General features: G+C 41.1%; 1 protein-coding gene across 1 annotated transcript in view; it reads left to right on the forward strand.

The window, feature by feature from the left end:
- Nucleotides 1-442: 442 nt before the first annotated feature.
- The window catches only part of LOC309863915 (uncharacterized protein), a gene marked incomplete at its 5' end in the record, with an annotated part of 62,389 nt that continues 49,738 nt past the window's right edge, over nucleotides 443-13,093 (forward strand). Inside the window, one exon of the mRNA XM_082729156.1 lies at nucleotides 443-537. Coding sequence (XP_082585282.1) covers nucleotides 443-537 — 95 coding nt within the window. The remainder of the gene's footprint in view (nucleotides 538-13,093) is intronic.

Here is a 13,093-nt window from a genome sequence, read left to right on the forward strand (position 1 = left end):
GGTTGGAAGTACCTCTACATATTTATCTGTTTTAAGAAATACAGGAAAAAGGTGGGATTCCTGAACTATTTCTGCTTCTTGGATGGAATTTTAGCCTGTAAAAATGGCAGAAACTATTAGCACAGATCTACCTCTAGGTATGTGTCCCAGTGTCTTAGTAGCAGCTCTCTGGGACCACGAGAGGGTTTTTATAAAGCCATTGGTCACTTTAACATTTTAAAACTAAAATAAAATAAAAAAAAATCTAGAATTGTAATAAAAATAGCCACACTTTTATAGTACTTCACAGATTACCGACTGCTTTCCACCACATTATCTCATTATGTCCTGTGCAGGCTTGAGAGAATCTACAAATGGCATTTTAAAATAAATGTGTTGCGCATTAGGGCAGGTACATTACACAGCTGGGTACATGATATTCCAGATCCAGTGATAATGAAAAATGACTGTGAAGAAGGTGGCGTACAAACATGTCCTGTGTCGTAGGGCGCTCCGAAAAACTCTGCATCAGCTGGGAAAAAGCAGTTCAAACTCTTGGTTAGTTTCTCGTAAATTTTCCAAGGGAAATGCTGAAACATTTCAACGAGGGCATCGTGGAAACCTTTGGTCTCTGTGCAATCTTCCAGTCTGACCACTTGTGTTTCCATTCTGTTGAGAGGCTGAGGGCCATGTAGAGCCCCCACTCTCAGGTCCGGCACCCGCTTGGCTGTCAACACGATGAGCGCACCACACGGCCGTCAACCTCTTGGGCTGGGCAGCCAGTGGGCTCAGCCGGTAAAGACTTCCTTCAGACATTGTAAAATGAGCTGACTGTGATGACCTTCATAAAGATTTAGTCTCACGTGTCTGTGGGGTATAATTACATCTACAAAATATTATCAATAGAGAGTATGAATTATGTCTAATTTAGAATTACACCTAACTAAAAGTGGAGATTGTATTTATAATAGAATTCAATAATTTTATTTATAATAGCTCCAATAACCTTGAAATATTGAGTGAAAGGGAAGCAAATGGATGTCATTCATGAATATTTTATCAGTTAGGATGCTTTTTGTTATAAGAAATGGGATATTTAATAGAGACTAAAAATAAAAGTTTATTGTTCACATAGCATAAATCTGGAAACAAGTTTCCGAGGTTTGCTAATTCAATGGCACAGTTGATATCTTGGTTCTGGGTCAGCTTCTCTGTGATTCTTCTGATTTTTATTTCATGGTTATAAAATGACTGCCATAGCTCCAAGCATCATGTCCTCAGATAACTGAATTCAAACAGGAAAGAAAGTGCTTCCTTTATGCTTCTTCTCCTCCTCCTACTTTTTTTTTTAAGAGAGAGAATGTGTGTGTGCAAGTAGGGGGGGAGGGGCAGAGGGAAGTGGAGAGAATTTTTTAAACATTTTATTTATTTGTTTGACAGAGAGAGAGATCACAAATAGTCAGAGAGACAGGCAGAGAGATAGGAAGAAACAGGCTCCCTGCTGAACAGAGTCTGATGAGGGGTGGCATCCCAGAACCCTGAAATCATGACCTGAGCCAAAGGCAGAGGCTTAACCCACTGAGCCACCCAGGGGCCCCAGCCCCTTCTTCTTTTTAATCATGGAGAAAAGTTGTTCTGAGAAGGTCCGACTAGGTTATCCTCAGGCCGTTTGGACTGGAAGTGGGTCATATGCCCACGCTCACACCAATTACTGGTAGAGGAAATGGAATCAACGTGGTCGCCTTGGCTAATTACATCTAATCTTTTAGTGCTGGGAAAGAGTCCAAACTTCCTTGAGCACACTGCTTCCTCAAATCTGAAAAAAGTGTTATTAATAAGGAAAAAAAGGAAATGGCTTTTGAGAAGACAAGCAATATTGTCTGGTGCACATGTTTTCTATTGTTTCTTTAGAGGTTCTTGGTTGCTTACTGCAACAGAGACACATTCAGGGGTTCAAATAAAAAACTGACATTGAAAAATTGAATTCTACAGAAGGATAAAATATTTTGTGGAATGCTGCATGCCTGGGTTTTTCAGAGGGATACAAAGAGAAATAGCAAAGCTGAAGTTACTGGAGGAGATTTTGAAGGAAATTTTCAGGGAAATTGAGAGATTTAAAGGAGAGACAAAGTGTAGGGAGGGAAGTAAATATGGGGGAAAGAGGATTTAAACAAGGGTCGCCGTGATCCGGTGCCCATCCCCTTCGTGTATTCAGAAAAACACAGCTAAGCGTGTGTGTTCATCTAGAACTGATGTCTGTTGGGTGGCCTGTGTCTCTTTTCAACATTGTTCAGTAGGACACATTCTCATTGTAGATCTCAAGGGGCGGCATACTATTTTCCCCACTGACCCTGTTCCCAATGGAAAAGCCAGTTTAGACCTGTGGGAAGGTTCTATGGAAATACTAGGATGTTGGAAACCCCAGCACGATGCCAAACACATCTCAAATCCCAAGGTGGCTGCTCAAGCTTTCGCCATGACATCACATTCCTACGTGCAGGAAGGAAGTAAAAGGAAGTTGAGGCGGCCGGGGACAGTGCTGGCTGGTTTCTTAAGGACGATTCTCAATTGCTATGTCATGGTACATCTATTTGTATAGATCCCATCAATCAGATTTTAGTCATGTGGTCAGACTGGCTATATGGGAGTATGGAAATGTCTTTATTTCGAGTGGCTATCTCCTTAGCTAAAGATTCTGTTAGTATGAAAGAAAAGAAGGGTGCATATTGGAGGAACAACAACAAAAAAGAGCCTCTTCCAGAGGTATACCCTCTCTATAAATGGGGAATGGGCTAGCATTTTTAGTATTCTCTGTTCTCGTTCATGCTATTTACTTAGCATGGAATGCCCTTGTCTCCCCCTTGAATAATCAGATCTCCCTAATTCCTTTGTTGTCTACTGAAATTTTTCTCACCTTCAAAGCTTAATTCAATGTCACTTCATCAAAGGAATCTTCTTGGATTTGCCTATCAGGACTAACCTTTTCTGTGCTACCCAGCCCATTACTCCTATTTTTATTATAAAAAAGTATACATTCCATTTCACATTATCAGCAGTTGTTTATTTTTTTCCTTTAGATTGTAAATATCCTGAGGGCTGGGTCCTGGATTTAATCATGTCCAAATCCATACTGGTCCTACCGAAAGAGAGGTAAACTCAAATCTTGTTTAAGCAAATGTAAGTTTGCATTATTTTATCACTCACAGCCACGGGTACTCCTTACTCCTAGAAGATCCTTTGACAGAGTTTGGCACCATTCTATATCTAAACTAGTGATTAGACAGATACCACCTAAAAAAAGCTAGAACATTCAAAGAATGTTAATAAGTGAAAGATCGGGAAATATTCTTAAATTGGTGCTATGATGTTTTCTCAATTTTCAGTGTTAGAGGGGTTGGTAGGGTGGAGGAAGGAGGTAGGCTATGATCTAGTACACCTGATTTAAAATCTTGGCTGAGTGCCTGACAGATTTGTGACCTCAGGTTGGGAAATTATTCTCCCTAAGTCAGAGTTTCCAGATCTACAAAATAGAAATGAAAATACTAACTTTGCAGTGTCATTTTGAGAATTAGATAAGATGGTTGCGAAGAGCCTGGCACTTAGATGATACTTGTTATTGGGCATTATTATAATCATTGTACTGCAGATTTGGAATGATTAGGGGAAAAGCCCTAAGTTGTCCTATCCCAGAGCCACAGAGCTGATTATACATGCATCACGGGTTCTTGGAAGGATATTTGCCATAGAAGGCAAGGAGTGTTATTACTGGTAACAGAAATTGACTCCATATTATACTCCATAATTGTGAGGAAATTTGGCATATCAGCATGGACAATATCCCTCCAACATGCATTTTAAAAGTCTCCAAAATAAAGACTTAGACACAAAGTACAAGCACTTACTGATGCTCTCCATAGTTAGGGCAACATGTAGGGTAAGAGTAAAAATGATGAAAGTAGTAATTCCACTGGAATGTGGGCTGAAGCACACCTATTAAATTGGATCCATAGTTACAGTAGCCTGAGCTGTTCATAGTTCTTTGAGGAGGAGCAGTTAAATCCCAGATTTTGCCTTTATTGATGACAGTATAGAAGTTATGCATATCACAGACTAAAAGCGATCAGTGACACAGCTGTCAGAACTCAAGGTCAGAATAAAACAGTAGATATCATAATTTTAAGGAAAATCAGAAATGTTTATGTAAAGACTTGGTTAAAAATGACTTGTGGTTGCTGAGACTAGGACTTCTAGTACATTGTTGAATAGCAGTGGTGATAGTGGATGTCCCTGCCATGTTCCTGACCTTAGGGGAAATGCTCTCAGTTTTTCCCCATGGAGAATGATATTCACTGTGGGTTTTTCATAGATGGCTTTGGTGATATTGATGTATGTACCTCTATCCCTACACTGTGAAAAGTTTTGATCAAGAAAGGATGCTGTACTTTATCAAATGTTTTTTCAGTATCAGTTGAGAGTATCATATCATGTTTGTTCTTTCTTTTATTAATGTATTGTATCACATTGATTTGCAGGTGTTGAACCAACCTTGCAGCCCAGGAATAAATCCCACTTGCTTGTGGTGAATAATCCTTTTAATGTACTGTTGGATCCTATTGGCTGGTATTTTGGTGAGAATTTTTGCATCCATGTTCTTCAGGGATATTGGTCTGTAATGCTCCTTTTTTTGATGGGGTCTTTGTCTGGTTTTGGGATCAAGGTAATGCTGGCTTCATAAAATGAGTTTGGAAGTTTTCATTCCATTTCAATTTTTTGGAACAATTTGAGGAGAATAGGTATTAATTTTTCTTTAAATGTTTAGTAGCATTCCCCTGGGAAACCATCTGGCCTTGGGCTCTTGTTTGTTGGGAGATTTTCAATTACTGCTTCAATTTCCTTACTAATTATGGGTCTGTTCAGGTTTTCTCTTTCTTCCTGGTTCAGTTTTTGTAGTTTATACTTCTCTAGGACTGCATCCATTTCTTCCAGATTGTCAAATATGCTGGTGTATAGTTGCTCATAATATGTTCTTTTAATTGTTTGTATTTCTTTGGTGTTGGTTGTGATTTCTCCTCTTTCATTCATGATTTTATTAATTTGGATGCTTTCTCTCCAATACTTCTAGAACTCATATAGGAATTCAGTAAAGTATTAGGATATAAAATCAATGCACAGAAATCAGTTGCATTTCGTTATACCACCAACAAGACAGAAGAAAGAGAAATTAAGGAGTCAATCCCATTTACAATTGCACCCCAAACCATAAGATACCTGGGAATAAACCTAACCACAGAGGCAAAGAATCTATAATCCCAAAACTATAGAATACTCATGGAAGAAATTGAGGAAGACACAAAGAAATGGAAAAAAAGTTCCACACTCATGAACTGGGAGAACAAATATTATGAAAATGTCTATGCCACCTAGAGCAATCTACACCTTTAGTGCAATCCCTATCAAAATACGATCAATTTTTTTCAAGGAAATGGAAAAAATAATCCTAAAATTTATATGGAACCAGAAATGACTCCGAATAGCCAGAGGAATGTTGAAAAAGAAAACCAAATTTGCAGCATCACAATTCCAGACTTCAGGCCTTATTACAAAGCTGCCATCAACAAGACAGTATGGTACTGGCACAAAATCAGACACATAGATCAATGGAATAGAGAACCCAGAACTGGACCCTCAACTTCATGGTCAACTACTCTTCGACAAAGCAGGAAAGAATGTCCAATGGAAAAAAGATAGTCTTTTCAACAGATGGTGTTGGAAAAATTGGACAGCCACTTGCAGAAGAATGAAACTGGACCATTTCCTTACACCACACACAAAAATAGACTCAAATGGACAAAAGACCTCAAAGTGAGACAGGAATCCATCAAAATCCTTGAGGAGAACACAGGCAGCAACCTCACTGATATGAGGAATTTGAGAAACAAGACAGAAGAGCATAGGGGAAGGGAGGGAAAAATGAAACAAGATGAAACCAGAGAGGGAACAAACTTTAAGAGATTCTTAATCTCAGGAAACAAACTGAGGGTTGCTGGAGGGGATGAGGTTGGGAGGGAAGAGGTGGCTTTGTGATGGACTTTGGTAAGGGTATATGTTATGTAGAGTGCTGTGAATCATGTAAGAGTGATGAATCACAGACCTGTACCCCTGAAACAAATAATACATTATATGTTAATAAAAAAAATGACTTGTAGATCCCTCCATCCCCAAAACATATGAGTAACTTATTTGACTTTGTACCACATAGAGCGTCCATGAAGTTTTTGGTGTACTTTGAAGTGAATACCTAATATGTATTTAGCACTTCTCAGTTTATTAAATGCTTTGACATGCCTTAATTCATGTAAGTATTGTATTCATTTTCTCTGGCTGCATAATAAACTAACAGTAATCCATGTAGCAGCTTAAAACAACACACACTTATTTTCTCAGTTTCTGTGGTTCAGAAGTCTGGGCACTGGCACTAGTTCCTGGAGGCTGCCCATTGTTTCTTGGTACATGGGCGTTGTCAACTTGCCTATTGATTTTAATAAGTTTGGCAAAGAGTTTCTAGATAGAGTCCACCAGCAAGACAGCCTTATATGACATAGTATAATCAGAGAATGAACTGCAACTTTCACCATATCCTATTGATTAGAAGTGAGACACTTGTCCTGCCCACATCAAGGGGAAGGGATTGGACACCAAGAAGTAGGGATCAGAGTGGGCCATCCAGAGCCTGTTGGCCACAGTTGTCAATAAAGTTCTTGAGAAGGCTGAAAAGATGTTCTTTCCTCTGTTGTACAGATGAAGATCCTGATGTTCTATGGGAGAGGTTAAATGAGCCAGTATTCCTGAACACACAGTTAATAGGAGGTCAGATTAAACCCAGGATCCCTGGAGTCCTAGTTCCATCCTACAATCATCAGATTTAACCATCTTATATATTCTTGTGTCTACCCATCCACCCACTCTTGCCTCCAGCCATCCTATTATGTCCTTTTTACTACATCATGACTCTTGTATAAATGTGAGTAATATTCAGCAAATTCTTCTCTTTGACCCCAGCAGAACTGCCTTTTTGTCGCTGTATTAGACAGGTTAAGTAAGATTCTCCTGTGGTAACAAATAAGTCCAGAATCTTAGTGGCTTTAGAAACAAAATATTTCTTTGCTGTTACATATCCATCACAGGTCAGCTAGGTGCTTGGCTCCACATTTTCTTTTCTTTCTTTCTTTTTTAAAAATTTGAATATGGTTGACACAAAATGTTAGGTTAGTTTCAGGTATACAACTTAGTGATTTGACAAGTTAATAGATTTTACTGTGTTCACTGCAAGTATAGTCACCATCTGTCCTATTACACTGCTATGACAATATGCTCCATGGTTTCTGACTGGAGGACCCAGACTTATGTTGCAGTCACCATCTTGAATGTTGCCAATCCTCATTCCAGAGGGAAAACAGGGCTCTGGTGAGTCTTGCAATGGCAATTAAATGCTCTGATCTGGAAGGGAAACACATGGCATTTGCTTAAAACTCATGGCTTAGAACCAGTAACATGGCCCTAGCCAACCATAAGGGAGCCAGAAAGTCCAATACAGTGCTATTCCCAGCAATGGGAAAACCATAGAAGTAACTGGCATATTATTGGTGAGATAATTATTACTATAGCCATGAAACTAGCCTACCACAAAATGAGTCCCTCTCACCTTTGTATTGTTGATGGCCTTAGTCCAAAAGACCTCACCCAACCTGTCTAACAATCTGCTTCTAGACCTGTTTCTGATAGCCTCAGCTTTAGACTCTTATTTACATCTTCAGAGCTGTAGCTCTCCTAAAACTTAAGGCTTGCAACTGCTTCTCCAGGTCTGGTTTCTACTTTTCCTCTTGATCACAATTTTTACTTTGTATTCTTAATGACATTGTTTTCAGCCATTGTTTTCTGGATAAATGATTCAACAAATCACCAATCTTGCATTCCTAAGACCCTAAACCCAGACCCAGGCCTCACAAGCTGAGGTCTCTGTGACGTTGAGACATTAGTCATTATGCAGTCAGAATGCCATAATGAATGCTATGTAGGGAGAAAAATATGATTATACTCTTACGCATTCTTCTGAGTTCTTTTCTTCAGAGATACCGTAGGCACTGATCTAAATGCAATTAACGAGTGTCATAAGAAAGGGCAACATTAAAAGAAGAAATGGATCAAAGCATTAGACCTGACTGAGCCCAGCAGGAAAGCAGTGCTGACCATTCTCAAGGTGAATAATTATCTGAAGAACGGTGAACAAGAACACCACCACCTGTCAGTCGCCACCTGTTTTGGCTCAATGGGAAAGCTGCCGCAAGTGAGCTCAAATATTCATGCCACGGCAAACCACCCCAGAAGAACGTCGTATTAGCACAACATTCTCAGTGGGTGCCTGCACTGTTGGAACAAAGTACTCAGGAAGAAAGAAGCAGCTAGACTAAATATATGTTCACAGCCGAAGAAATGCTTTTCATCCTACAGCTGTATTCTTTTTCATCATTTTAAGCATTTCTGTCAGCTCATAGGCTAAATTGCACTGCACCTTGTTGTGAATATGTTTCATGACCACTGCAGCGTATTAGAGAAACTTGCCTGAGAAGAAAGGAAATGGTGGGTTCGGAGAAACAAAGTCTGGGAACCGTCTCCCTTGGTAAGGTGAAACCCACAACCCCTAAGGTTTAGCCCCTAGCAGACTGTTTGCTGGTCAAGAGGTGACTGGATCAAGTAGGCCTCTTTCTGCCTCTGAAAGGCTGCTACAGACAGACCGAGTCGTCCCCGGGTCCCTCCAGGCATTCTGGGTCAGCTTTTAGGCTCTCTCTCATACCTAAGCGAAAAGCTCCTTCCCTCGGCTTCCCCCAGCATGGCCAAGGTGGTCTGGAATTTATTAAAAGTTTTATTTATTTATTTTTTATTACGTTCAATTAGCCAGCATATTAAAAGCTTTCAAAGAGCAAAGAGACACATAAACCTTTTCTCAAAAAATTGAGGTATAGTTGACACACAGCATTACCTTTGTTGTGGGTATACAGCATAGGGATGCGACAAGTTTGTACGTTAGAGATACATGAGCCTTTATAAGTTATCTTACACATAGAGCTTTCTACTCTTTTCCATAATTTGCTCATTGCTAAGGCTTGACAGTCTGTTCACCTTCCATTCCTGGTCTATCTAGCTGTCTTAGCTGAGTTTCCCTACAAGAAGACCCTGTCTCATGGCTCTGTGTTTGATCGGACTCCGGAGACGCAGGGACAGCGCGGAAAAGGGAGGCAGGCACGGGAGTGAGCTGAGTGAATGAGTGGGCGGCGGCGGCAGACAACGGGGTTTAGTCTGGTAAGAGCCCTCGAAGACAGTGTAGGGCACTCCTCAGAGTTGTCCTATGGAGAAGAGAGGAAGACGGGTTATATATCCACTAGCTCCCATCAGTCAGTGTGGAGAGTGGGGACTGGGGGGATTAACTCTCCAGCCTTTCTAGCCTGCCAGGGAGGTGTGCTGAGCACATTCCCAGAGAAAGACTTGAGGTAGGGAGATGGAGGTGCTTGAGGAAGGAAGCCGGCAGGAAAGTGCACGTGATCTCACCATGAAGCTGCACGTGACCTCCAGGGTGGCCCAGGGGAATGGGTCGGCACTAAGAGCATCAGCTTCAAGGAGGCCTAAGGGATAGCACGGTGTCGCGGACCCCACAGCCCTGCTCCTGATCTCGCTCCCAGCTATCTTACTTCTCTGTCTCAAAGATCTTGTTTCTGGCAATAGTAATTCTCTTCTTAGGGAATGGGGTGTGAGCCTGTGTGAGCCCGCATACACACACACTTACACACACAAACACACACACTTTGTGGAAGTTTATATGACACTCCCAATTTTAGTTTCTCACGATTCCCCTTCCCCTGCAGCTAGAATGTCTTCGATATGCCATAGTGGTGAAATTTCTCCTGCTCTTACTGCTACAGCTGTTTACACTCTTAAAAATTCACTGCAAATGAAACCATCTTGATAAAATGCCTATAAACATAGAAACCTTTTGCTTGTAATGTGGTTGCAAATTTTCTGACACTACAGATGTGTGTAAAGTAAACATAGAGCTGATCCGATGGCTCTCACCGGCCCTCCACTGTACTGGGTAGTGTGAAAATGACATTTTAGGTCAATAGGGTACAGTCAGGCTGACCCTATAATTGAAACAGTCTCTTTAAAACAACTCAGTCTCTATGGATGATTCGGGCTTTCAGATTTCCTTCACCAACCTGCTCCTCTCCAAGATAGACACTAAGGTGATTTCTTAATGCTGGTGGATCAGGCCGACCTTGCTGGGCTCTGGTTGTGTCCCCTGAGAGGCGGTTGGGTCCCATTTCTGGGCATCCCGCTAGTTTCTGCTTCTCATGTCATCCATTTGTTTTATCGGCTTTGTTAGCACCCAGAGGTCCTCTGAGCTATGAGTCCTACCCAGTACCCAGCTCAGACCATTTGCCCTTTAGCCCTCAGGCCAGGATCACCGTGTCTTTGTCACAGTACCCGCCTTGGAAGACTGGCCAGCTGACACCACCAGTGCTACGGAACTTATGGGAACCTCTGCGTACCCTCCCTGCCACCTGAAAGTTTCAGGCACAGAGTAGCAGTGGCAACAGTGCTGACATTTAAGGTCCAGTGTAGGGGTGCCAGCGATAGTATAGAATATTCGACAATGGCTTTATAGCATGGTGTTAGCTTTGGTGCGGGTGTACCCGCTGTTTCTGACCTTTTTCTCTGGACTTCCTGGAATTCTCTTGGCTTTCTAATATTATTTCTCTTCAAATCAATGTCCTTAATTCTGTTCTTTTCAAATAAGTACATTGACTGGTTTAGGGAGCAAACCTGGGTGACATTTTTTCTGGTGGGTAAAAAAATTTCCCTAACATTCTTTAAGTCCAGTTTATGTGCATTTACTGTTTTGGTCCCTTTAGCATCCATACCCCCTTGGCACGTAACTGAGACCTGGCCAGCCACGCACAGCATTTCATTCTCTGGTCATGGAAATTTGCCTAAGATGAACATGTGTTTAAGCCAGGTCAAGCAAAGGCTTTCTCAGAAATTAAGACTTTCATCCATGAAAGTAGGATTGAGGAACACATGTTCTCTCTCTGCTCTTGGACCACAAGTTGCACAGAGTCTAGAGTGTTGGCAGCAGTATCCCTGGCAAACTGATAAAAGCTCTATAGAGTATACTTTTTTTTTCTTTTATCTCTCCCTTTCTTTCTTTCTTTCTTTCTTTCTTTCTTTCTTTCTTTCTTTCTTTCTTTTCGAGAGAGAGAGAGTGCTCAAAAGTGGAGGGGCGAGGGGCAGAGAGAGAGAGAGAAAATCTTAACCAGGCTCCATGCCCAGCAAGGAATCTGACACAGGGCTTGATTTCACAACCCTGAGATTACGACCTGAGCCAAAGCCAACAGTTGGACAGACACTGAGCCCACTGAGCGTCCCAGGCATGCCTGTGGAGTCCACTCTCAATGGAGAGGGTGGAGGGGGCATGGCAAGGGAGAGGAGGAGAAGGTAGGGAAAGGAAGGGAGTTCGGACAGTCTCGTTTGAGTCCCTGCGGCCAGCTGAGTGCGAGGCCCAAATCCAACCCTGTTTCTGTGGATCAGTGTTTTTCCTTTTTGTCTTAAGCCATTTGAGTTCACTTGTAGCTCACAACGGGAAGAACTCTGACCGTTGCAGCTAGGTCTGTCTGAGTCCTTGGCCGCACAAGATCCTCTCGGGTGGGGAAGCCGCAGGTGGTGGTGGAGGGGGTGTTCGTGATTCATTTTTTTCTTTCTATCTAATTTATCCATCTGATTAACAGTCTTTATTTGTTTAGGGGTATATTTTTCGTTTTTCAGTTCTGTTAGCAGAATGAAGCAGAGGAGGTCTTTGTCTCTTTAAAAAATAGCTTTATTGAGATATGCTGTACAATTCACCCATTTAAAGTATATAAGGTCTTCGGTATATTTAGAGAGATGCGCAGCCATCGCTATAATCACTTTCAGAGCGTTTCAGTCATCTCAGAAAGAAACGCCTTCACACATCCCTCCTCTCTTACCCCTTCTCAGCCCTAACCAACCACTAACCTACTTTTGTCTCTACGGATTTCCCTCTTCTGGACTTTTACATGAAAGAACCATACAGCATGTGATCATTTGTGACTGGCTTCTTTCACTAGCACATGTATTTGGATTCATCCATGTCATAGCATGTATTAGTACTTCACTTATTTTTATAGCTGTGTTAATTTTCCAGGACATATATTTTCATTTCTCATGGGTGTACACCTTAGAGTGGACTTGCTGCCCCATGCGGTAACTCTCAAGCTGATCAGCTGAGGAGATACCAGCCAGATGGTTTTCCAAATGGCTGCATCATTGTACATTCTTGTCATGAAGTGTCTAAGTTCTAATTTCTCCACATCCTCGTCAATACTCAAAGTTACCTGAATTTTTAAAAAATTCCAGCCATTCTAGTAGGTATGAAGTGGTATTTCATTGTGGTTCTGTGCATTAAAAAAAAAAAAAACAAAAACAAAACTAAGATGTTTAGCACCTTTTTGTGTGCTTACTGGCTATTTGTATCTCTTCCTTGGGGAAATGTCTATTCAGACCCTATCCATTTTAAAGCTGGGAATAGTTGTCTTTTTTATTATTGAGCTGTAAGTGTTCTTTATATATTATGAATACACGTTCCTTGTAGATTTATGATTTGCAAATATTTTCATCCATTCTGTGTGTTGACTTTTCACTTAATGATGTCTTGTGTTTTCCAGTTCTTATTGGCATAATTATGCAGAATAGGTCTCAGTGTCCTTGGTTTCTCTTTTTTAAATATATATTTTCTACCCTTAGAGTCTAGAGCCAAGCATGAGCCTTTGACTGAAAAGTAGTTAATCATTTTTCTAACTCAGGAGAAGTGTAAAACCTATGGGACAAACTGTGGAATAGAAATCGGTTCATCCCTCATGCTTTGCTCAGGCCTTTAGGCTGGGAAGGGCCATGGTGGGGGAAAAATCCCATTTCTCAGTATCCGTCACATTTTGTCTTCATTATAGCAGGGAGAAATTCCCAGCATACTCAGATCAGTTGTATGTAA

This window comes from Mustela nivalis (genome assembly GCF_964662115.1).
Source record: "Mustela nivalis genome assembly, chromosome: 4".
Lineage (NCBI taxonomy): Eukaryota > Metazoa > Chordata > Mammalia > Carnivora > Mustelidae > Mustela > Mustela nivalis.